Here is a 23,392-nt window from a genome sequence, read left to right as displayed (position 1 = left end):
AAATTAGATTCTTAAGAATGTTACAACATTCAAGTACTTGTGGAATTATAGATTAACTAGATTACAGAATCCAAACTAGTGGATAAAACTTTACATTCAACTCCTAAAATATTATTAAAACTGTTAAGCTATTTCGTCTCTGTTCTGTTAATGAATGTTGTTTAACATTTGAATTTAAGATTTTTTCAGCACACAATTTGCTCTCACCGGCTGGTTCAAAATTATATCTTCTTCTTCTTCTTCTTGGCTTAACGACCTTACAAGGTCACGCCGGCCATTTCTGGCTTACTAGACTTATTTTACCACGTAGCCGGATAGTCAATCCTTGCTACGGAGGGACGGTCCGGATGGGATTTGAACCCGGTCCGGCCGTGTGGACTGGCGCCGTTTATCACATGCACCACCGAGCCGCCCAACCTATTTGGGCGATATATTATCAAAATTATATAAATTCTATATAAATCTTTCACAAAGATCGAGGTGAGTTGAGAATTCTTTGTAGGGAATCAAACTCTCGCCAATACACCTCAAGAAAGTTAGACATATTCGCATTCACATTTATCTCTGCATGTTCCAGTTTATGCATGTTGAAATAAAATCCAGAAAAGGCTTAATACACTACCGCTTCTGCAGGAGAATTCTCTAGCATTTCCAATAATAATTAAATCACAATAATTTCTTTCCATCAACATTCAATTTGCTGCAAATTTGGCTTAAAATATTCAAACGATTTTGCTTATCTTTATTATCCTCGTAACAGTTAATGTAACAGTTAAATGGTAACAGAAAATCGAAAACATACAAAACTCGACACGGTTGTTACATAGAAAGTAGTTTGTTTGCGTGAATTAAAACAAAACAAACGAAAAAAAAGAAAGAAGAAATACAATGTCTTAATGCTTCTGTCGTGCTTTGCTTCATCGTTAAAGGCGACTCATGGGAAGAGATTCCTAATAATTCCGTTTGCGTTACTGGCACCCCAAAAAACACACATCTACAATCGAGAAACAGAAACGTTTCGGAGTTTCAACAATGTTTCTGCGTGAACATTTTAACATACCCCAATGCTTGCTTACTCGTAGTGCTGTCTTTGGTGTTTTTTTGTTGTTGTTTTTGTTGCCTGGGCACATTTACGCAACTCGCGACCATGTCACGGACTTATCGCCCAATGTTGATAGGTTCATCGGCCATACCCAGTTCTTCCGTAGCCGCTTTATTGCCTTTCCTTTTCTTCGAGTACCACATAAACATCAGACCGGCGTAGATGTTGGACAGAAATACGAACCATGCCAGATAGAATCCGTAACCGTAGCTGATGGGAATGCACCAAGATTACATCGAGGTGAGGTAATATTGATTAGGAGACAAATAATGGCCACTCAACATACCTATATTTGGCACCTTTCGGGAAGGTGTACGATATGTTTTCCTTCTCGTACTCCACGGAAGCCACCAATACCTGAATGACGACAATGCTTGTCGCAGCTGTAAGTAAAGGAAATATGTTATAAATTTGGTCTTTTTTATTAAAGTTTATTCTAATTGTCGACACATACCTGATATGAAATGTATTCCACCGGCCAATCGTTTGAACATGTACCGTGGGTTCAAGAACGTGTAGATCGAAAAGATGAATCCCATCACCATTACAAACACTGTAATGCACGCAAACGATGCTTCGGTTCGGCTGTAGTCTGTGGAAGGGATAGCAAAATAATTAGAGTTACTGTTGAACGACTGTTCAATATTTTAGCCGAGCAGTTCATACATTACATACTTGACGTGGTTAGACGAACGAAATAAATCGTTCTATAATTAAAATAGGAAATTGTTAAAAATATTATTTATACTACTTATAGTTTCTCACATTTGGAAGTGTTAAAATATGAAAAATATTTTTAAAAACAATTATTAATTGATCTCTTTAAATATTAAATTTTAAACTTTTCCGCAATAGCAGTTAATGATCGCGGAGTAAGATTACATGAAAAATGCTCTAAAGGTAGTCCCTTATATTACTACATGTGATTAACAAAACATATAAATTTGAACTAACGGTTGTAACATACTAAGAATCACACATGCATTAAAGAGCGTTACATGGTTGTTTAGTGGCTATAATCCTTTGAAAATAATTGCACGGACATTCGGAAAGATTCGTTTTTGCGCTGTAGGAATGTATTTTCTTACACGATGTAGTGATAAAAATTTGAATTATGACTTCAAGCACGATGCAACGGTGCAACAACACGCGGTCGGTTTTTAGTACGCCAACGCCATGGCGCGAAATCTTACTGACAAGACAGTGTACAGACAATTTCGCCTGTCTGTCTGCGTTGGTGTTCGTCATGTTCACGTTTATAGCCAATGTTTGTTGTTTTTTTACGACTCGCAGCAGAAATTTAATAGCCAACAGCGAAATGCATAACTTCGCATGAATTATGGTTACCGTTTCGACGTATGCGACGCTGCGGGCAGAGCTTCCTCAACGTCAACTGAACTGATGACAGAAACTTAAACATCACAGCTCATGCAGTTTCGGCTGTGACAAGCACCCAGCGCAGGTTTCGAATTATTAGCGCTTAATTGATTTTTTTTTTTTGCTTTTTTGTGGCTTTCTTTCCCATGCATTAAAGAATTAAAGAAAATTTAAGAAATATTTATTAATGGACAGCGCATAATTATCAAAGCGGTCAACAGACTAGATAAAGGTTTTCTAACCCCATCACTAAACGCTTTGCAATTGTCGCGTTTGCGAACGCAATTCAGAAAATATTAGCGAAACTCCATATGAAAAAAAAAATTAGCAAAAAGTCGCTATACGTGTATTTTCAGCGTATAGATTTTTTTATTGGTTTTTTTATTTCATGCATTATTTGAGTGAAAAGAAACTTATTTCAACAAATTCACATTAAATTATTTTATAAATTTTGCTAAATTTCCCAAAAAAACTAAGGCTCTAGCCTTAGGAGATTTTAAAATTAATAGATTTTTTATTATTTTTTTTATATTTTTTATTCTTTTTCTGTTTAAAGCATTATTTGAGTGAAGAGAAACTTATTCCAACAAATTCACAATAAAATACATCAATTTATAAACTTTGCTAAAAAAAAGATAAGCCTTAGGAAATTTTCAAGATTTAAGATTTTTTAAAATATGTTTTATTCTTTTTTTATTTAAAGCATTATTTGAGTGATAAGAAACTTATTTCAACAAATTTGCATTAAAATACATCAGTTTATAAATTTTACTAAGTTTCCCAAAAAAAAAGCTAAGGCCTGAGGAGATTGGCAAATTTATAGATTTTTTTTGAAATCCCCACGAGATGAGTTTTTTTTTAATTAACAGCTTTCTGTTTTAAAAATAGTATTTACATTCACAATAATTGTACACAACACGTACGTACTTTTAAATAATAAAAAGGCATTCGATTTTTTTTAAATTTACAATATTTAATGGCACTCAACCGATCTAATTTTTGAATTTGTATTTGTTTGCTTTGGTATTGCTAGCTCTTCGAATAGCGATTTTTCCCAAAAAATACACATATAGCGACTTTTCGTCATTTTTTTTACATGGAGTTTTGCAATTTTTTTCTGAATCGCGTTTGTAAAAGCGACAATTGCTAAGCGTTTAGCGACATGTAACACATGAGTATCAATTCTTCTACATGACGAAATGGCATATCAGCGGGTTTAAATCATCTATGTCAAATTGGCACGAAATTAAATAGAATACACAGAATTGAATCACAAAAGAATCTAATAACATTAACAATCTTAACTAGTAAAGATGCAGGAAAATTGTTACTAATGCAGCTAAAGAAGGAAGAACAGTTTGAAGTTGCGTGGAGGCAGGCATAGACAAGCTACATTGTACACTGGTGGAAATAGTTATAAAGACGCAACTTTGTTGTATCAAACAGTATAATAATTCAATAATGTCCTAGAAACCGACGGTCTGTAATTTGGTGGAAGAGATAAAACTATAAGCTGTATAAATTGCACAGTGACCAATTTGTATTACTTATCATGAAAGATTAAAAAACGGATTTTCCGTTATTTTAAATGTTTAACACTTTACAATATGAAACACTTAATTCGCACCAAACTGGAGAAAAATGCGAATAACATTATGTTAAGGAAGAACATATTTAAAATTTTTAAAAAGCGCCATATTTAGACTAAAAAATCATTTAAAAAACGGCTTTAAAAAACAATAAAATGAAAAAGCAACTTTTAAATCGAGAACGGAATTTCAATTAAAACAAATATTATATTGTAACAAAATAAGTTAATGCGATTGCCTTAACTATTTATTTTTTTCCACCAAATGTCTATTTATTTCCACCCGTGTAGTAGTACCGAGCATTTGTAACGAGAACTGGAAACGGTGATGCTACATATGCGATCATTTGAATATTTTCCTACAATCTTCTATCCACTAACGCAAAACTGGTAAAGCTTGCACAGCTGGCAAAAGCTTTGTCACCGATGCATACCTTCGGTCTGGAACTCTGGATTGTAGAAAGCTTCATCTTTCTCTACAAACGTCATGAGGATCATCGGCAGGGTTTGATGTAAAAAAATGCATTTACGATTTAATAGGTACGATCGATGGCCAATGGTTAATAGATGCTTGTGTGGTTGTGTAAGGATGTGCATTAGGTAAAAATGTATATACGTTGGATGCATGTAATTTGCGTACACAGTGGTTGAAGTTAGCAAAACAAACAACTCCAACAGCCGTAAACAAATGGTGAAAAAAAATTGCAATTCGTGCACTCAGAGTTTGATGCACATCGTGCTGTTAATTACAAATTCAGTCACCCGAAAGATAATACCACGATCGTATAGAAGACCTAATAAAGGTCCTAAGAAGAATCGGAAAAAAGGCTCCACTACTCACCAAGCAGTTCGTCGTCTATTGCAGGATCCTGGAGTATCTCGTCATCGCTGGGGAAAAGGTTGTGAAATTTACATTTTTCTGTAACGAAACGCAAGATAAAACCAAAAGCACGCTTAGTAACACGCAATGCCTTGGACATCGGCCACCATCCTGACTGCATCATCATCATCATCATCATCATCACACGTACTGAACGGGGTATACTCGTAACCATTCCCGATGCGGCCTTTCTTCGGTGGTAACGGCGGTCGGATGATGTACTTGGTGCCATTTGGGCTAACGATGTACGGCTGTATGTTCATCGCTTTGGCAAAGCTCCAAAGCAAATAAATCACACCGGGCCGGTGCTCCCAATCGTCAAACAGTGCCTCGGACAGTGCGATAGGCATCAGCACGTTAATGTCGGTCGAGTTGATGGTAACGGTGGTCAGCACACCGGCCACCGGTTCCTTTAGCGTTTCGCGCAACGAATTCAGATCGGTCGGATCGAGCATCATCAGTGGTGGGTTTTTGAGCTTCTGCACGGCGACATTATCCTGCTGCCGTACCTTCCCGGTAATGTCGTGAAACAGATCCTTCAGCTCGTGGAAACGATCCGCATCGTTCACGATCCAGGACGCGAACAGCTGCCTCCGGAAGCTATCGTCGACTTCGGTGAGATTTTCCGTTTTTAGATCGGAACCAAGAAACTCCCTTATGTACGGTTCCTTCGCAATGGACGTACGCATCGTTGCGATCCGATTTTCGTTAACGAACGAAAGCGTGGTGAAGTTGCGCGTCGCATTCGACTGTGCCATTATGGCGGGAATCACACCGTAACGGCAGATCTTCCAAAGACCCGAGTGTGACGTTTTGAAGTATCGTCTCGTTTCCGGTATGAAGATTCCTGACATCGAGCAAGAGAGAGAAAGAGAGAGAAACAGAGAGATTCAAATAATTAGTACAAACCAAGGGTCAAGCGAGTGAGGAAGTAAAGCGAAATGAGGCAGCAAGCACGAAATGATGTGACAGCTGACCGTGGCAAGCGACGTGAACTGGTCACCCGCAGCTTAATCCTGACATACGGTTGTTTGTCTTCCGCCTTAATTACGTTCCCGCGTTCGTGGCGTTCTGTTGCAGCTACACTTTCCGTAACTTGCTGTACCGACCACGGCAGGCAATTCTGCAGTTTCGAGCGTACTCAAACAAACACAGAGGTCTTATTTTTAATCTGACCAATTTACAAAATTTGCTCCCACCCAACAGCGTAATGAATATTGGCTTGGTAGCTTGGTCTTACTCGTTTAAGTTTTTGTTTTGTTTTTTGTTTTGTTCAAGTTAACTTTAGACAAGTTACAAGCACACGGGCAATTGTTGTAATATTCTTTCTGGGCGAGGATTTCTTCGCTTTGCACACTGATGAACGATCGCAAGTCTTACCAAACTAAAGGGGGTTTTTTGCTGTTGACTTTCACTGCTGGTTGCGAAACGGAAAAGGTAAACATTTGCCCCAAAACAATTTATGCCGTTGCGCACATCATGCAACACTTGACCCCGAACAACATTCAATCTGTGAAAGTTTGATAAAACTGCTGGATGATTCAAATATTGATTTACTTCACAATATTGAATGCGTGCATTTGTTTGCATTTTGATAATGCCAGTATAATTAAAATCTTTTATCAAATTTATTGAAATAAAAAAAATGTTCTTTGTTAATATAACTTTAAACTCTTCTTCACATTGCAAGCGAATGAATGAACAAAGATTATTTCAATCAAACTAATGAAGCTACCTAACCATTTGTACGATTTCCCAACTTATGGTCTGTGAGACGAGAAGCGCAAACAAATCACGCCAATCGATCTTCATTGGATACTATCTAAACATTTGCGTAATTCACGTAGTTTCTTTTCGTTGGGTAATATTTCTTTCTACTGTTCTAGCTTACCGATTCCGATTCGTATGTACGATTGAGAGAGAGAGAAAAAAACTCAATAAAGGTAAACCGAGATAAATCGAACAAAGAGCATGAAGTTGGTGCCCCAAAATTGTTCATTACTTCATAGTTTATACCATTATTTCAAATATTTTTTAAGTTTAATAATACAATATGTTCTCTGTCTATAAATTATTGCATATTTTGACATTTCCACAATGATTTATTCAAAGGTTAAAAGATGAAACGAAGTAAATCTACAAACATACGGTCCAAGATGAATGGCCGAATCATTATGATGTGTTGGTAGAGTATTATGAGCTCTGTCTGTAAAAGTAAAGGAAAAGATTAACCGTCCGTGATCTGTCTTGTTTTGCCATTAAAGCTATTATCGAAACACATGTTCTTGCTTGTGATTTAATTTATATATGTTGGTGTTGTTGCTTTATCCATTTGGGATTGTCTGCTACTACGAGAAATAACTTGACAGAAACCATTATCGATTCAACGGAAGTTGTTGCAATAGAATTCAATTTAATCAGTCCAGGCATAGTCCATACTTTCTGTTGGCATAAATGTTCCATGAAAAAATTCGATTAACACTTAAAACCCCTGTTTTATAACTAACTAATTTTGTACAATTTTATAATTTTTTAATTTGCAAAAAGCATTGCATTTAGATAACGAATAACATTTCGATATTATTGGGGAAATTTATATATTTCTACGAACAATTATTTATAATCTTTTCTGCAATCCAGCACTCGTTTTTATTTTATTTAACAATAATATTTTTAACCTTCATTTTTCCGAGCATAGCAAGTAAATGTAGCAAAATAACAACCTTTCCTCAATAGTTTTTCATTTAGCAGAACAATTTTTGAGGAAAATCTGGGCCTTTCGTCCCACACCGTTGGTGACAATTTTCACCACCGAAAAAAAAACCCACACACTAAAATTAAATCAACCATTCGAAAAAGCTTGAGTCATTGTTCTTTACCCATTCTCAAGCGCGTTACACGGTGCTGCACCGATGATGCACGGTAGTAAGTTGGTCTTTTCCACCTTCGAATGCCAAATTTTCTTCCACTGCCACCAGTTGGCACCCATTCAAAGAATGCCAGTACGCTTCGCACTGTACCAGAAACATGAAACCGCGTTGCATCCTAATTTTCCCGTGCTTCGGTCGGCATACAAAGTCATTAGAAGAGGAAGGAAAAAAAAGCGAAAGATTGCTTTCAAGTACCCGATCTGATTGCTGGTGTGAAACGGCTATGGAACACCCATCGGATGGCGATGGAGACGCCTGGTGTTTCCTGATGGAGACGCCTGGTGGTTGTGTTGTAGCACGTGTTTCTGTTCATTTGTTCACAACGCACACAACCGGTTTTGTACGGTGGGTTAGAACGCTGTTTGGAACTAATAACCTTTTACGCTAACCTGTACAGCATGATAACTTCACACACACACGGGCACACTCCGGTGTGCCGGTAGTAACGCATCGCATTATATCAGCGATGCAAATTGATGGAAATCGGTGTTTGGTGTTATTTATAGATTCTTCAAATCTGGCTTTTCCACAGCACAGGTTTCCGGAGAACTATTTTCTATTCGTTTTGCCGGTGTCGGACAGAAATACATTCCTGACCCATGATTGTAAACGATGATCGTATACGACACCCATTACACCTTCACATTATTGTTTACGTTTTACGGTCGAAGAGAGGAGGGAAAAAATGGATGACAGACATCGGATCCTTACCTTGGCCACCTGTTACGATGAACCAGTGATCGGTGGAAATAGCCACAATCCAGATGACGGCTGCCACACCGATAAGAATTGTGCAGCCAAGCAGAATCCGTCGCTGCCGGTAAAACTCCTCCATCAGCGGTTTACGCTCCTCCTCGCGGGAAATCGATGTGGTCGACATGTTTCGCTTTTTTTTTCTCGCACGGTTTAAAACACTACCGATCGAACTCGATCAAGGGTATTATCACTACTTCTCTAGCAATGAGATCGAAATGCACACACAAACACACACACAAACACCTTGCACTAAAAGTGGACGATTTTTTTATTTTTATTTTGCACAAATGCACGTAATCTATTCCTTTTTTACTCTGCTTTAATTGTCGCACCCGTTGTACCTATTCTACGCTCGTTCGCACTACACACTTCACCACCGTTGACTTTCGTGTTTCATTGTAAGATACTTTTTTTTGTAAGGTGCTAACTTTCGACAAACCACAAACTACACTACACTACGATCGGCATGCAACATTTCGGTACGGTAAACGATCTCGAAACGAAACCTTCACCATCGGTTCACATTTTCTTCTACACACCATCAATAGCCGCTATACCTGGGAGCAGTTTTGGGGCACTGTCGATGTTTTATCTACTGCATCACTGTGCTGTAAAAGCTATAAAAGAATTGCAAAATGTCGGTTAACATTTCTCCCATACACAAACACACTCACAATGGTTCACAAGCAAACCGAACTGTGCTACGAGCGGAACAATTGAGGAAAAGTACATGAAAAAGTACGCTGCAATTTTCATTTGCCGTAGGATTTTTGTTTCCCCCTTCCCTTCTCGGGGTGGGAGGAAATGAGCACACACGAGCCGAGAAAGAACCAAAAAACCAGGTTGTTTGTATTTTCAGTTTCAGTTTTGTCGCCAGAATGTCAACCGGGCGACTGACGGCTGTGTGTGCAACCGATGGCACATCCTTCCATCGGTGCAAATTGATCGCGATCACACGTACGCAATGTGATTGTGCTGCTTGATCACAATGCTCACAAATTTTGCACTGCAATCCGTACCACGGTACGGTTTTCTTTTTCGCACTGTTTGGTGTATTTTCCCGTACCCTTCACTGTAGTTGTTATCTTGCAACGCGAGATGGACGCGCGAATTAATGGTCGTCAATATTGCGTACGGATGTAAGATCGTGGCCAACCAAGCGTCACGGGCAGAATGAGGGATCGTGTTGGTAAAAATAAACTAATGCAAATCCCCGATCGCCCGATGGTTGTGTCGAACGGTCCGAATCCTTACCGATCCTGGGCAACGACCGAATGGGTAGGGATTGCTTTTCAAGATATTTTATTCGTCATTTTCAACTAATTAGTTTAAATTTATTGCTCACTTTATTTTTTTGCTAATGATGTGGATGATATAATTAGTAAGCAGTTTCCAAACAACCACGCGTTTGAAGATTGATTTTCTATGCTGGAGTAGAAAAGCGAAGTACATTAAAGAAAGGCAAGAAAGAGAGTTCGTGAATATGAGAGATTAATTCCTGTCGGAGACTTGTCCAGACATCTGCTCACTCTTTGAAACAACATATGCTCAAGAGTATCAGTAACATTGGATTAGAGGCGAATGGACGAAAGCCTCTGTAAAACGAATAAAAAAGAAACATTGGATTACCTCAGAACTTCATGAGCTACTTCCATACCAATTACCAGAAGTGTTCTCTATGGAGTTTATATTTCTCGAAACATTTTGGGTAATGTCACTATAAGACTGAACTTAGAACTTCCCGAATCTCGGGCTCTGAATAGTGTTGATGGGTTTCTTGGGGGCGTTTTAGTACGTGTAGGTTGAGTTGGATACCATCCTCAAAAATGCATTGTCAGGATGTCTGAGAGATTCGGCAGATTCCCAAAACAAAGAATAGGTTGGCGACTAATTTCCAAACATTTTCTCTCCCTCGCCTTTCAGAAGGTCCTCAAACATTTGTTTATTAACAGCTTTGTTACGCGGAGGAGCAAATTGTTGTAGGGAATTGCGTATATCTTCGCTTCTTCAGGTACAGGAGGTGACCGATTCGACTCTTCTTATATCTGAAACATCTCAGAAAATACCATAAAGATACCTTGGAAGAAGAAATGTATTAACAAAAAACAAGACTCCAACTTTGGCTTATAAAGCATATGCTTGTTGGAGTTATCTCTTAATCCCATAAGCTCCTTGGTTGATCTTGAGCATCCAAGACAAGCCCGATCAGTGGCACCGATCCGAGGGGGGATTGGAATGTCGAATAATTTTAATAGCGTGTGCCGGTACAAAAAAAATATGAGCTACACTTTTCACGCTGCCGGACGATACGGTTGTCGCGAAGGAAGAAGATAAATTTCCACAGCTGAAGAAAAACGCGTTTCGCGCCCCCACAAAGAGCAGCGAACCAATGTTCCAGCTTCAAACGCCACGCGACAGACACTCGCGCACAGCATTGGGTGAGTAATGTTGGACGCGTTTTTTTTCCTTCTCTTTCTCTTTCTTTCTTTCTCTTTCTCGGTAGAAAGAACCTTCCCCCTTCAAGCGAATGATCTGCGAAACCTGTACGAGCTGGTCGAGCAGGAAGTTTAGACAGTGCATGAAATACCGCTGCCGTTGAAACACTACACGGGAAAGGGAGAGGGGGGGGGGGGGGTGGTGGTGTGCGCGATGAAAGCCAAAACCAACCGCACCTAGCTGCCACAATCTCGAACCCGAACTGAGAATACACACTGTTCAGGGAAAAAAAACATATCCTCCCAAAAGAATTGCTGCCACTGTGTGATGTGTTTCGCCCAACGGTCACCGGCACCTCATCGGTGCTTGAAAATGCGAGATTTGGGATGTTTTAAAAATAATTCTCACTCTCCCTAGGCGATATACACAACAAACCGACAAACAAAAAATACTGCGAATGAACTTTTGTTTCTGGTCTTTCTCACACGATGCTGACACACACACTCGCGGTAGCTAGAACGTACGATGCACACTTGCCTAATCTAGCCGTAAACGGCCGACACATGTTGGCCCAAAGATTCCAACGACAAATAGTGACAAACCTTTCAACCTTCCCCCCTTCCTGAATGTATGCTCCAATGGCTGGATTTTCGGGGGGGGGGGGCGTGAAAGTGAATGTGGATTTGAGGCCGTTCTATTCCCAGGTTGAAATGCATTTCTTCGTGCAACACATATTCAACAGTCGGTTGTCCTTTACGACACGCACAAAAGGTGAAAATAGTTTGTCAATTTCATATTTTAAATTTAAAAAACTAAAGTTGTAATAACTTGTTTATGGTTTACAATTTAAAATGTGTTTTTTAACTTATTTAATATTTTTTACTAAAAGTTCCACAATTTTCTTAATTAAATTAATAACATGTTAACATTTTTAAACATGTTTCAATCTAAGTTCATGTTTCCCATAAACTTTAAAATTAAAAAAAATATATATATCACGTTCACTTTTATCACTTAAAACACACTAAGCAGCATGATTCAATTAGTTACACATATTCCGCATATTTTGTGAGGTTTGAAGGTACAACAAATTCTTCACGATCACCCACCACCGTACTTTAGTACGTTTAGCTGCACATAATCCTTTTTGAGGACGACGGTTCAAATTTCCGGGACCCCGGGGGCCCGTAACGCAGCACGATGTTGCCCTCACGGTGGCCCAGATCGTAACTGAAAATAGCGTTTCGGCCGGTACCGGACACGGTGCACGATCGCAGTAACTCAGGCACAGAAGACGGCCCGATTACACTCGCACCGAAGACAATCGGTCTGCAAAACTAACGGGGGCTTGTACGGATCGGGTTTAAGCAGAGAAAAAAAAATGGCTGCGTAAGTCACTCATTTTTTTCTATTCTCAACTACATCAAAACCCGATCCTCACGGGGTGAACTCACTTAGCTCATGCGTGAGTGTCAGTAGAATGTTTTTTTGTTTTTGTTTTGTTCAAACATTTGTTTGTTATCGACTGTTTCAAAACGTTAAAGAGCACACGTGAGCAACCGGTACTTAATTGACTACCGAACGATCACATCAGTGTGAAGTCATATTCCATACGGTAGCTCAAATTTCATCCAAAACAATGGTTAGTTCTAGCAGGGTTCTCGTTCCCGCATATCGTTGGCCATGTTTGATCCTATCAACCAGCTTGGTTGCCCATGCTGCACACATCTGGACGGGAGAAATTTGTGTTGGGAACAAGAAAATGGCCCCTACCAGAGGAAAACAAATAGTGTATGATGCCTTCATATTCACATCAGTACTATTTATATCTTCAAACGAAATTCGGATACCGAGCGAGTTGAAGCTGCCAGCCGTTACAGGTTTCAATTGTTTTCGGCCGGCGTGCTTTTGTATGTTGCATATTACTGGCAACCAATAAAGCTAAAACGGAGAAAATTTGTTTGTTTTGTTGTCTTGTTTGCTTAAACGAAATGATCTATGGGTTATGCCTAATCATTTGCTAAAGATAGATAAAAGATTTGAATGAAGTTAGAACGGGTTTCTATAACTCGTTTTCTTTTTTACTTTTTTATACTTTTTCTATAAATGTTTAGTCATAAACAATTTACTTTTCTTCTTCTGTTGATAGTTGAGTTCGTATTTAAGTCATCTTGTACTAAATCAGTAAAAATATTTTTAAAAAACCTTCTGTCAATAATGAGTTTGTTAAGTAAGTTACAAAACCCATGCCGGGACATGGGGTACACCGTTTGCAGCAAGTTTTCACACTTGGTTTGGCATGTTGGATGTGTATTTTAAATAGCCAATTACCGCCCGTACCAATCTGTCATTAGACTCGACTTCTGTCAACACAACCGGCCGAACGGTCTTCAGCACATACGCTTTTTTTACACAATGTTTTGCCATCTTTCGCCTTTCGATACGCTACCTCATCCTTCCCCCAATACAGATGAGTAATTGGGCGCTGGTTTTTCGTTGAAGTTGAGTAAAAATATATTGCTTCGATAATTGTTTGCATCGGCACAAAACGGGGAAAACGACAACGTGGCTTGGTGTGCAGCAGCAGCTTCGTGAACAGTGTCAAACGTTGCTGCTGAAGATATTGAAGTCTTCGTGCAACTGAGCGTAAAGGAGAGCCCTCGAGCAAAATTGTGAGCAAGCGAGAAAATGGATCAGTTTTTTTTTGCGCCGCTCGAAGTAGGGTAATGAAATTTACACTGCAATAATTTTTAACCCCCCACACTCTATGAAGGCTTGAACCATATTTTTTTTGCATGGCGTCAATTGCATGCTGTGTTTACCGTTTAATTAAATCCTCATACACATTTTTATCCATCACCGTGCAGGGTGAGAAACAATGAGCTATTTCAAGAGTGTAATCGTAGATGTGCCAAACATAGTTGAGTGTGCAACTGCCACAGATTCTACGTGTGATTTAAATTGGAATTAATCTTTGTTGTCCATCAGCGTAAGGATAATTTAATTGATAAATATAATTAGGTCATTAGAAATTTTTTAAAACATTTACCAACTGTTGCTAAGCCGGGAATAATGAGTCAGATAATTAAATACAATGCTTGTTTTAGAGATGAGAATAACAACTCATCAAGGTGAATTAACACCGAGTGAATGACTCACAAGAATGAGTTAATTCTTCTAGTTAATAATCAAATATTTATGAAGACTACACTTGCATGAGTGAATCAAATGTCGAATCAAAAACTCATGATTCTTTCATGATTGAAATCACTCTTTTATGAGTGAAATGAAAGCTTTTTCCTTATTCGTTATTTAAATCTCTTTGAGTGAGTTACACTGCAAAGGAATTGAAACAACTCTTTGTTGAGATCAGAATTAATTAATTACTCACTCAGTTTGCTCATCATTAGTTTGCTTTGTCAGGTCCATTTTTTTGTAAAAGCTGCTTTCAAAAAATGGAAGCTTTCCATATAATCAAAAGAGAGCTTTTTGGCAGAACTGTTTCATAAACAAATTATTACCCTATCTGTTGTTTAAAATTCAAACACATTAATGTGTCCTATAAAAGTGAACTCAATATTACGATTTCGTGTAAACATTCAACAACTGATAATGTAAATAAATCATGACATTTAATTACCGCCAGCAGAAGCTGTAAAAATATGCAAAGTTCCAACAAAACACATCAAACATCAATCTGGCCGGGACGTTTGTCGAACATGAATTTCTGTATATATTTAAGAAAAAAAACCTTTCCCATCTTCCGATTTGTGTTTCACGCCACGAGACAATCAATCAACAAATAAACAATTCACACGACCAGCCTTGCACTGCTGGCGCTTAGCAATGGCGGGAGTTAATCGGAAGTGGTTGAACACACCATTTGCAAAATAAACGCAGAACGACATCGTTCCACCAACAGACAGCTCTTTTTTGCGCTAAACGAGACAAACAAATCGGTAAACCAGAGGCACAAAATCACACAACACACAAAAACACAACCAGGCGGCCGGCAATGGACGGATGGTAGAAAATAAATTCTCACCACATGTTATCGTCTCCATCCTTACGACGTTTAGTTCCGGGGATGGAACGAAACTAAAATTAGAATTTCAAGCATATGGGATGGTATTGTCAGCTCATTTTTAGACAGTTTGTGCTTGTTAGATAAAATTAAACAAAAAACAAAACGACAAGAAACCCCAACAGGGAGATCCTTTTTCTTTTATTGGGGGGAATAATAATAAATGATCAGCGGCTTTTGTGGACCACCAGCTGGGTGCGAAAATGAACTCCAAAAATTTACGATCCATCGGTGGAAAACTCATATGAAGCGTCTACGATAGGAAACGGCACTAAACTTCGTTAAAAGGAGTCTTGACATAGGTTGACTGAGTGGTATTAATCATCTGATGCAATTAACCCTTAAAGCAAGAGTCAGTATTTCTTCTACAATATATGTTCTCGACCGCTGCTCTATTAAAAACGTTAACGTTTAAAAGCATAAATTGAAACTATCAAGATCCAGTGTTTCCCATGCATTTCAGCAACCTTTTTTTAATCATCCAGATTTAGTTGAATATATAAACCTTTTTTTACATTAACAAAATTAGTTCAAGTATCTCTCTCTCTCTCTATCTCTCCCTCTCCTTAGCTTAAAGATCTGTAAGGTCCCACCGGTGATTTCTGAATTACTAGACTTATTTTTACCGCGTAGCCGGATAGTCAGTCCTTGCTACGGGGGATGGTCCGGATGGGATTTGATCCCACGTCATGTCGTGTGGAACTGGCGGCATTGATCGCATACACCATTCGACCTCCCCAAGTATAATGAATTAATGTATTTTAATATAAACGTTTCATATGAAACGTATTATGTACCATTAAGGGTGCAATCAGAAAAAAAAGCATTCATGAAGACGTTTACCTTAAAATTTCCCCAAGAACCGCTGCGCCGATTCAATTAATGCTGGTGTTTCATGCGTTAATGATTTCCCGCCCATTTCCCATAAATGCGCCCTTTTTTCCTCCCCACCAGAGACAGCTGGCCTTTAGCAGGCAACTCTATTAGCATCACCACGATTATAGAATCGCGGAATAAAATGCCGTACGGCTAATTGTGCTCTCACGACGAGCACAGCTGGCTGGAACACTGCCACCGAATGCACCAGTGCATCCGAAGCACCGAGCTCCAATTGCTTAATGATGCAAATATTTTTGCAAACACTAACTGTGGCCGATCGCAACGAACGATGGTGATGAAATGGTACGAAATTCACTCGACACGATTCCACGCTGCGTGACGTGTCGCGTGCGATCAATCAAAGCTGTCATGCTGATGTCATGCTGTTTATGACAGATGCTGGCGGGAACAAGGCTGGCACGTGGGAACCGTGGCGCCTAATCCATTTGCGTGTAAATTTGTCGGCATGTACTTTTGGAGTAATGGTACCTTTTGCTTAGAACGATCAAGTAAACGATGAGCATGGTTTAATGTGTAAGGGGAACTTTACACAGTACAACGTACGATAAAAATGTTCCCCCTAGATCATTAAAACAAACCCGTACTGACAGCATTTTGAAGAATGTTACACCTACTTTGAACGCGGCTCCTGGTAAAAACGGGTAGAATACAAATTTTCTTTCAATAAACAAACACCTGCACTGGCATGCCAGCGTGCCTTTGTTTGTGCCCCGAAACGATCTTGCTTACTGAAAATTTACGCCAACAGTGACGTACGTGGTGAGCAAATTATTTCCCATCCTCCCAGGATACGGTCAAAACTTAAAACATCTGGTGTTTAATCGAATTTAGCATCGTATTGTTTATGTTACCGTTCATTGTTTGGCCTCTGTTCGATGAAGTAAAGTGTGACGTTTCTAGCTGTCGAATCTTTTTTCCACGTCATATAGATTGTGGAGTAAATAAAAATCCCAACTACCATGGTACATTTTCTACCCTAATCTTATTTATATCATTTCGTTGTAAATCTCCGTTTTGGTGAGGTCATTTTATTATTTGAATTCAGTACAAAAACGAGCGATGTTTTTTATAAGAAAAATAATTTATTTTGTTAAATTGAAGCTCAGGAAAATATTGTACGCACTCAGTGCAGTTTTTTTATTTTAATTTTAAATAAAAAAAGAATAAAAAGAACTATTGTATAACTTTGCCAAACTCCTAAGGCTATAAACTTAGCTTTTATTTGATGAGAAATTTAGCATTATTTCTTTTATTTCTAAGTTTCTTTTCACTCAAATAATGCTTTAAATAAAAAAGAGACTAAAAAATAATGAAAAACTAAAAAAAACCAAAATATTGAAAATTTCCTAAGGCCTTAGTTTTTTTTGGGAAATTAAGCCTTAGCTTTTTTTGAGTAATTTTGCAAAAAAAAATTAAATTGATGTATTTTAATGCGAATTTGTTGAAATAAGTTTCTTTTCACTCAAATAATATTTTAAATAAAAAAGAATAAAACATAATAAAAAAATAAAATCGCTTCTATAAATTTGCCAATCTCCTAAGGATATAACCTTAGCCTTTTTTTGAGTAATATATCTAATTTTGTTAATTAATTTTTTGTGATGCAAATTTGTTGAAATAAGTTTCTTTTCACTTAAATAATGCTTTAAAAGAAAATATCAAATTGATACCATATTTCTTTATCAATTTATCGCTTTCATCGTATACAACACCGAAGTCTGAACATAAATTTACAATTTATACATTTAGACATACTATTCCGAAACAGTTTCAAAGCGTTTGAGTTCTTTTACAACAGCAAATTTTGTCTCTGTAGTGTAAATTAATGTTTTCTTCAACTCAGGTATTTATTAGATCGGGAAGGACATTCCGTGTTCGGCATAAATTCTTGTCTCGTCTTTTGTTAAATGCTGACTTGAAAAAACTGATGGTGTCTTGATTCTTTCATGGTATCACAGCGTCAAGAAAGGAATGTCAATAAAATCGGTCATGAAATCGATTATTTATAGCGCTAATTCTTATCACGCTCAGAAACGCATTAAAATGAAGAAAAATTTTAATGCATGTGCACGGCAATGATCAGACCGGTCGGGATTATTTAAAAACATAACGAAAATAAATAGAAATACTGATTGACATGCTAATGCATCATGGAAATTAAACCAACTAGTATTTTATGGTAAAAGATGAATAATTATTTTTAAGTATTTTTACTCACAGTAAAGTTCTTTCCAGCAGGAACATTTTGTATTGACTTTCTGAACATTAATTTTACATTCAAGTCCGTTTTATTGATACGCTTTATTTGAACAGAGACAGAGAGAGAGAGGAAGAGAAAACACAAGAAAAGCGTACCGATGCTGAACTATTTGCATAGAACCGGAACAGAATGGAATCTTTCTTGTTAGCATTGCAGTGGATTGGCAATTGATATCCTCGTTGGTGAAACGACGGTAAATGTTGACCGAGAATGAATTTCACGGAAGTTGAGATATGCATTCGTCAGGAAAATTTTAAAGGCAAAACTTTCATCATAAACTTTGTCTAAGCTAAGGATCATTTCCTATAAATGCAAGATGTGATAAAATGGTAGTTATATTTTTTTTATTAAACTCGCACAATGGTGTTCCATGCTCAATATAATGCAAAACTCCGCCTTGAGACTTTTTCTTATCTTCTAAGGATTTTCCCTTTTTCCTATCCATCCCTAATGCTCCACACGACCGTGATGAATCTATTGTTTGCTCTCGTGCAAAGATTCTGATTTCACTTTTTCTCACGAATGCTATCAAAAACACTTCGAACCACTTGCTGGCAGGAAGCTCTATATCACAAGTATCCTTCCCGAGTGAACCCCAAGTAAAGGAGGCGGCCACCCTCCTTGAAACGGTTTTAATGTTGTTTGTGAGCTGTGTATTTTTTTTTGTCTTGCATTCATGAATGTTGCTGTTTCAAGGCAACTATCACGACCAGCCAGACCGTCATAACTCATTCATCAATACACTCGTTAAACAATCTTCATCCTTTTTCCTTTTGCCGACCGATGATGGGTTAAAATGGATTGGTCTTTGGCGACAAGCGATCGTCAAGCTTTCGAGTGACCCCAGTGCTACACACATCTCAAGGGGTGGGGAAAAAAAGCAAGAAAGCTTTTATATTTTATTACAAACCATCCTTGTCACCGGAAGAAGGAACCATTTTTGGCTCGCCTGGTGCATTAAGCGCTGGTTCATGCTGTCTTAGAAACGCTGTTAGCAGAGAAATGTTGTTAACAGCAAATGGTTGTATTGGATACGATTTTTTGTAAAGTGTTACCATTAACAATAACATCGACACGGGTGGCACACTCTAGTGAGATGAAGCTCGAACAAAAGCGGACGGGAAACATTCACACGCAGAAAATGTTTCGATGGAGACGCATGGTCTTTTTCGTTTTATCTACATACATGCTTATATACACTAAGTAGAACGAGTTGACATCCAGATCATTTTAAAAAGATTAAATTGTATAAAAATATTTAATACAATATCAATTTCTTATCCTTACTTTACTTATATCCTATTTAAAAAAAAAATACAACACATTTAGCTCACATCCCAAGTCACAGGTAGTACGAAATGCCACATAAAATACGATCAATTTTGTAGCGCATTCTTTCGCTCGGACGCTGTTCTGGCGTCATCTGTCATTCCAATTAAATTACAATGGACGCCTGGAGCGTTCGGCAAAACGCTTCCAGCATCAGCTGCAGTCGGGTTCATTCCAAACTACACCGTCACAAGCTGACATCAATCATCGTGACCGTGGCACATTGTTGCGCAAAGTTAGGGTCCGTTTTCCTTTCCGTGTCTGAAACCGTCACCATTATCTTACCATTTCCGGTCCCCGGGCTAAACTGGGCCACACTGGGAAAGAAGTTTCTGCACTGCTGGTTACCACCGGTGTTCGTATGCAATTGCTTGGCTGGTCATCGTTCCAATCACTGGCCCAATACGTAACCATGCTGTGGAACGATTTCAAACATTCGTTTTGCCTTTTTTTCTTCTCTTCCAATGTTTTTTTTACTTCCGTCTCCTTTTATGGTTGCTAGGTTATTGGGTTAGCAAAAGGTTTTTCCACTGTTTTATTTCTTAAATTGAATCAATATGTATGAAATTGTCGATTGTAGTTTTTTCTTTAACAACTATTTAAGCTATTTCACTTTCTTACTCACTAGCTTTTACAATGCAAGCAAATACCTTTTCGCGAAAGTTTCACAAATACTTGGCACAATAGTTCTTTCACTATTCTCTTCCGTCGTAGCTCTTGCTCACTCTTACCTACTGTTTGGTCGGTTGTTAAGGAACGTTACCATGGCAAGGCATTAATATTCAAACAGCCACTTGTTGTTTCAAAAAGGGATGAATATTTAATCCGTTAAACAAGACCGACGATGGTGACGGGGAAAAAAACGAAACACAATATATTTACTGTGTGCAACCATCCGGGTTATCATCTAGCTTAAAACACACACTATAGAGAGAAAATGAAAACAATCACACGAAAAAAACACAAAACAAAAAACTAGTGCCCATTTAAGAAATATATTCACTCGGTAATTAATTCTGGCACGCTTCACTTGAAGACAATTTATATCCGTGCGGGTAGAGCAAAAAGGCGAGAAAATATTGCAAACATTTTAGAAAACAAAATAGCCGATAGCGGACAACAAAACACAGCTCAACCGAAAATAATGTCCTCCTGCTGGTTGGGAGTAACACTTTGTTTACAACGCAAACCGTTGAAAGACGGAGTAAGCACACCTTTCACTAGCGCTCGCTGTACGGAGGTTGAAACAACGCATTCCAAAGATTTGAAAAACTTGCCACAAACGAATCGGAATAAACTCGCAGACACGAATGCTATGTTTAAATGATGATTTTGAAAACTTGCATACTGCCCTGCTCGCGTGATCAGCTTCTGAGATCTACTAGACGCTATAAACTCACGCTAGGCGAGTGGCACGCTGCTTGTTGTTATTTTTCGCTTATCAAGTGAGCATGCGCAGAACGGAGCATGCACAGTTACAGTGCGTTACGAAATAGAGCAACAGAAATACCTAGACCATTTTCTGGAAATAGCGTAGAAATTTAACCCTATAAGTTTTTAATAACACTTAACAGAATAAATTAATAAAAGCCGATTTTCTGCAATAGTGCAAAACCAATCGATAAATATAGTGTGAAAAGAAGGAAATGTTCAAGTTTTTATCCAAGTTTCAACATTTCGATAACAACTCAATAATTAAACTTAAATAGTTGTGTGCAAATAATTAATAGCACATTTCATATTTACTGATTATCAAAAGCGTAAATAGACATTAATTGCATAAACATGTTATTCTAAACAAAAAGATCTAGGTACATATTTTGTTTCTACGAAGAAGGACTTCTTCTTTCTAAGAACATAATACTCGAGCAAATTTGTATTAAGAGAACAATAATTTTCAGTGCGTAATTTAAAGTTATAAAATCATTTTGTATGCTGATGTATTACAATAGAAATTAATATTAAGGAAGTTAAGAAAACAACTCCATATTTTGATCAATAAACAATGAACAATAATCAGGCCAGCTGAGTCGAAGCTCAACCGAAAGTCGTTGCAGATTGCATTTCTCAGGAATTGTTGCATAGTTCAAATTATTCGTCGTTCTAATAGCTCCTTCAATTTCCTTCCAAAAATTTGGAGTTTTAATCATCCTTTACTTAATCTACAGAGTCAATAATCTTAAGAGTATGTCAGTTGAGAATATTAACTTTCGATGCAAAACGATATATTCATTGTACTTCATTCCCACGTTATAATATCCAACTTAACTGGGTTATCTCAGATTTTTGTCCAGAATATAGCCCAAACATGCCTTCTGTTTTGTGTTTGCTGTTGTTTAGATTAACTAGAGATATAAAATTATATTTGAAATTTATTATAGATCGCCTTCACAAGTCATGTCTGCGATAAATGGCTTAAAAGATTGCCTCGGCAACAATCCCGATAGCAGCTCGATAAATTAGAGTTATTATTTATGATACGATTCTTATAATTTGCTTTATGCTTTGATCTAATACGCCACAATTTCTTGAAAGTAGTTGTTATAAATTCTTAATATCCTTGATTGATTGCGAAATAATAAGTGAGCCAGATGCTGTTATAATACTCGACGAATGCTCTCGGCTTTTCTATACGTTAAAGGCTTGGCATTCTTCATAAAATAGTTAGACGTGAATCTAGACCACACTCAAGTCAATGTATAACCCACCAGAAGCCGATAAAGCCTAGTACAACAAGAACTGAAATATAGTCAACTTCCTAGTCTACCATTATCACAATGATCTTTTTGAAGAAGTCTCAATTAAAATTCGATGAATTGTCTGCTTTTTCATTCATTGGAATTACCTCATCAACAAGTCGTCAGGTCCGGAAGTATTGAAAAAAAATTAGCTAGTAACAAAGAGGATGTCGCAAACAAAAATACTGATTTCTACTCAACCTTGGCGAATTTTACTGTTGAAATGAAAAAATGATCCGTAAATCATCCCATTTGCTCTGCTACACAAATGACAAAGATGACTATCTGAAGACAAAAAGACTTCACAGAGTAACAAAAACTCAAACTTAGTCAAAAGTAATAACCATTAATGTACCAATTATCGCAATTGCCATTTTTTTTACAATTAGCCAATTTGTGACATTCCGAACATTTTTGATAAGGCTCTAGAACCCAGTATACACAACAAAAAACATGCGTATGTTTCTACTTACGCTATGAAATTCCTTCTGGAATCAAAGTTTGCAAATAATTCGTGAGATTTTTTGTATATTTTGATTAAATAAATTGTCCTGGAGATAAAAGCAACAACAGAAAGAACAACATATTTAGACACATCTTTATCAATAGTTTTTTTAGAGTAAAAAGAAACTAAAAATACAACAAATCTAAAATTGTTTTATTCAAACTCATACACTAAAGACATCTTCTTTTCCATTCGTATCACTAAACGGTTTACTGTTCGCCTGCAGTAAATCATAACTCTTTTCTCTATCCTTTTATAGCCCGACGTGTGTGTGTGAGTCGATTGCAATGGCCTTGATTGCCGCTATGCATTTTGCCCAGCGCACACAAGTCGGACACAAGTAATATGGGATCTATTTTCACCGGCATTTTTCGGCAATGCATGTACGATGAATACACGCGACGGCCAAGAACACGAACGGAGCCATGCGTCCACGCAGTTTTCCAACGTGTTCATCGTGGAAAGATTTTCCCCATGGAAAGTTACCGATCTCACGCACACACAGAT

The 23,392-nt window shown here is 37.8% G+C and overlaps 1 protein-coding gene across 6 annotated transcripts; it reads right to left on the bottom strand.

The window, feature by feature from the left end:
- Window positions 1-713: 713 nt before the first annotated feature.
- On the bottom strand, window positions 714-21,007 carry LOC125771382 (uncharacterized). Of its 6 annotated transcripts, none has more exons than XM_049441934.1 (9): window positions 20,991-21,007; window positions 8,589-9,250; window positions 5,099-5,794; window positions 4,909-4,986; window positions 4,502-4,543; window positions 1,557-1,694; window positions 1,389-1,485; window positions 1,061-1,312; window positions 714-994 (listed from the first exon to the last, which is right to left on the bottom strand). In XM_049441934.1, exons 2-8 carry the CDS (start codon window positions 8,755-8,757, stop codon window positions 1,159-1,161), a joined length of 1,374 nt encoding a protein of 457 aa, XP_049297891.1. In that variant the 5' UTR covers window positions 8,758-9,250; window positions 20,991-21,007; the 3' UTR covers window positions 714-994; window positions 1,061-1,158. The 6 variants fall into 6 exon arrangements, with proteins under 6 accessions (XP_049297891.1, XP_049297889.1, XP_049297888.1 ...); XM_049441932.1 differs by lacking the exon at window positions 20,991-21,007 and adding an exon at window positions 20,857-20,959; XM_049441931.1 differs by lacking the exon at window positions 20,991-21,007 and adding an exon at window positions 19,928-20,819.
- Between the last annotated feature and the right edge of the window lie 2,385 nt (window positions 21,008-23,392).

This window comes from Anopheles funestus, chromosome 3RL (assembly GCF_943734845.2).
Source record: "Anopheles funestus chromosome 3RL, idAnoFuneDA-416_04, whole genome shotgun sequence".
Taxonomy (NCBI): Eukaryota; Metazoa; Arthropoda; class Insecta; order Diptera; family Culicidae; genus Anopheles; species Anopheles funestus.
The sequence above is the reverse complement of the archived record's forward strand: the minus strand, read 5'-3'. Positions and strand labels throughout refer to the sequence as shown.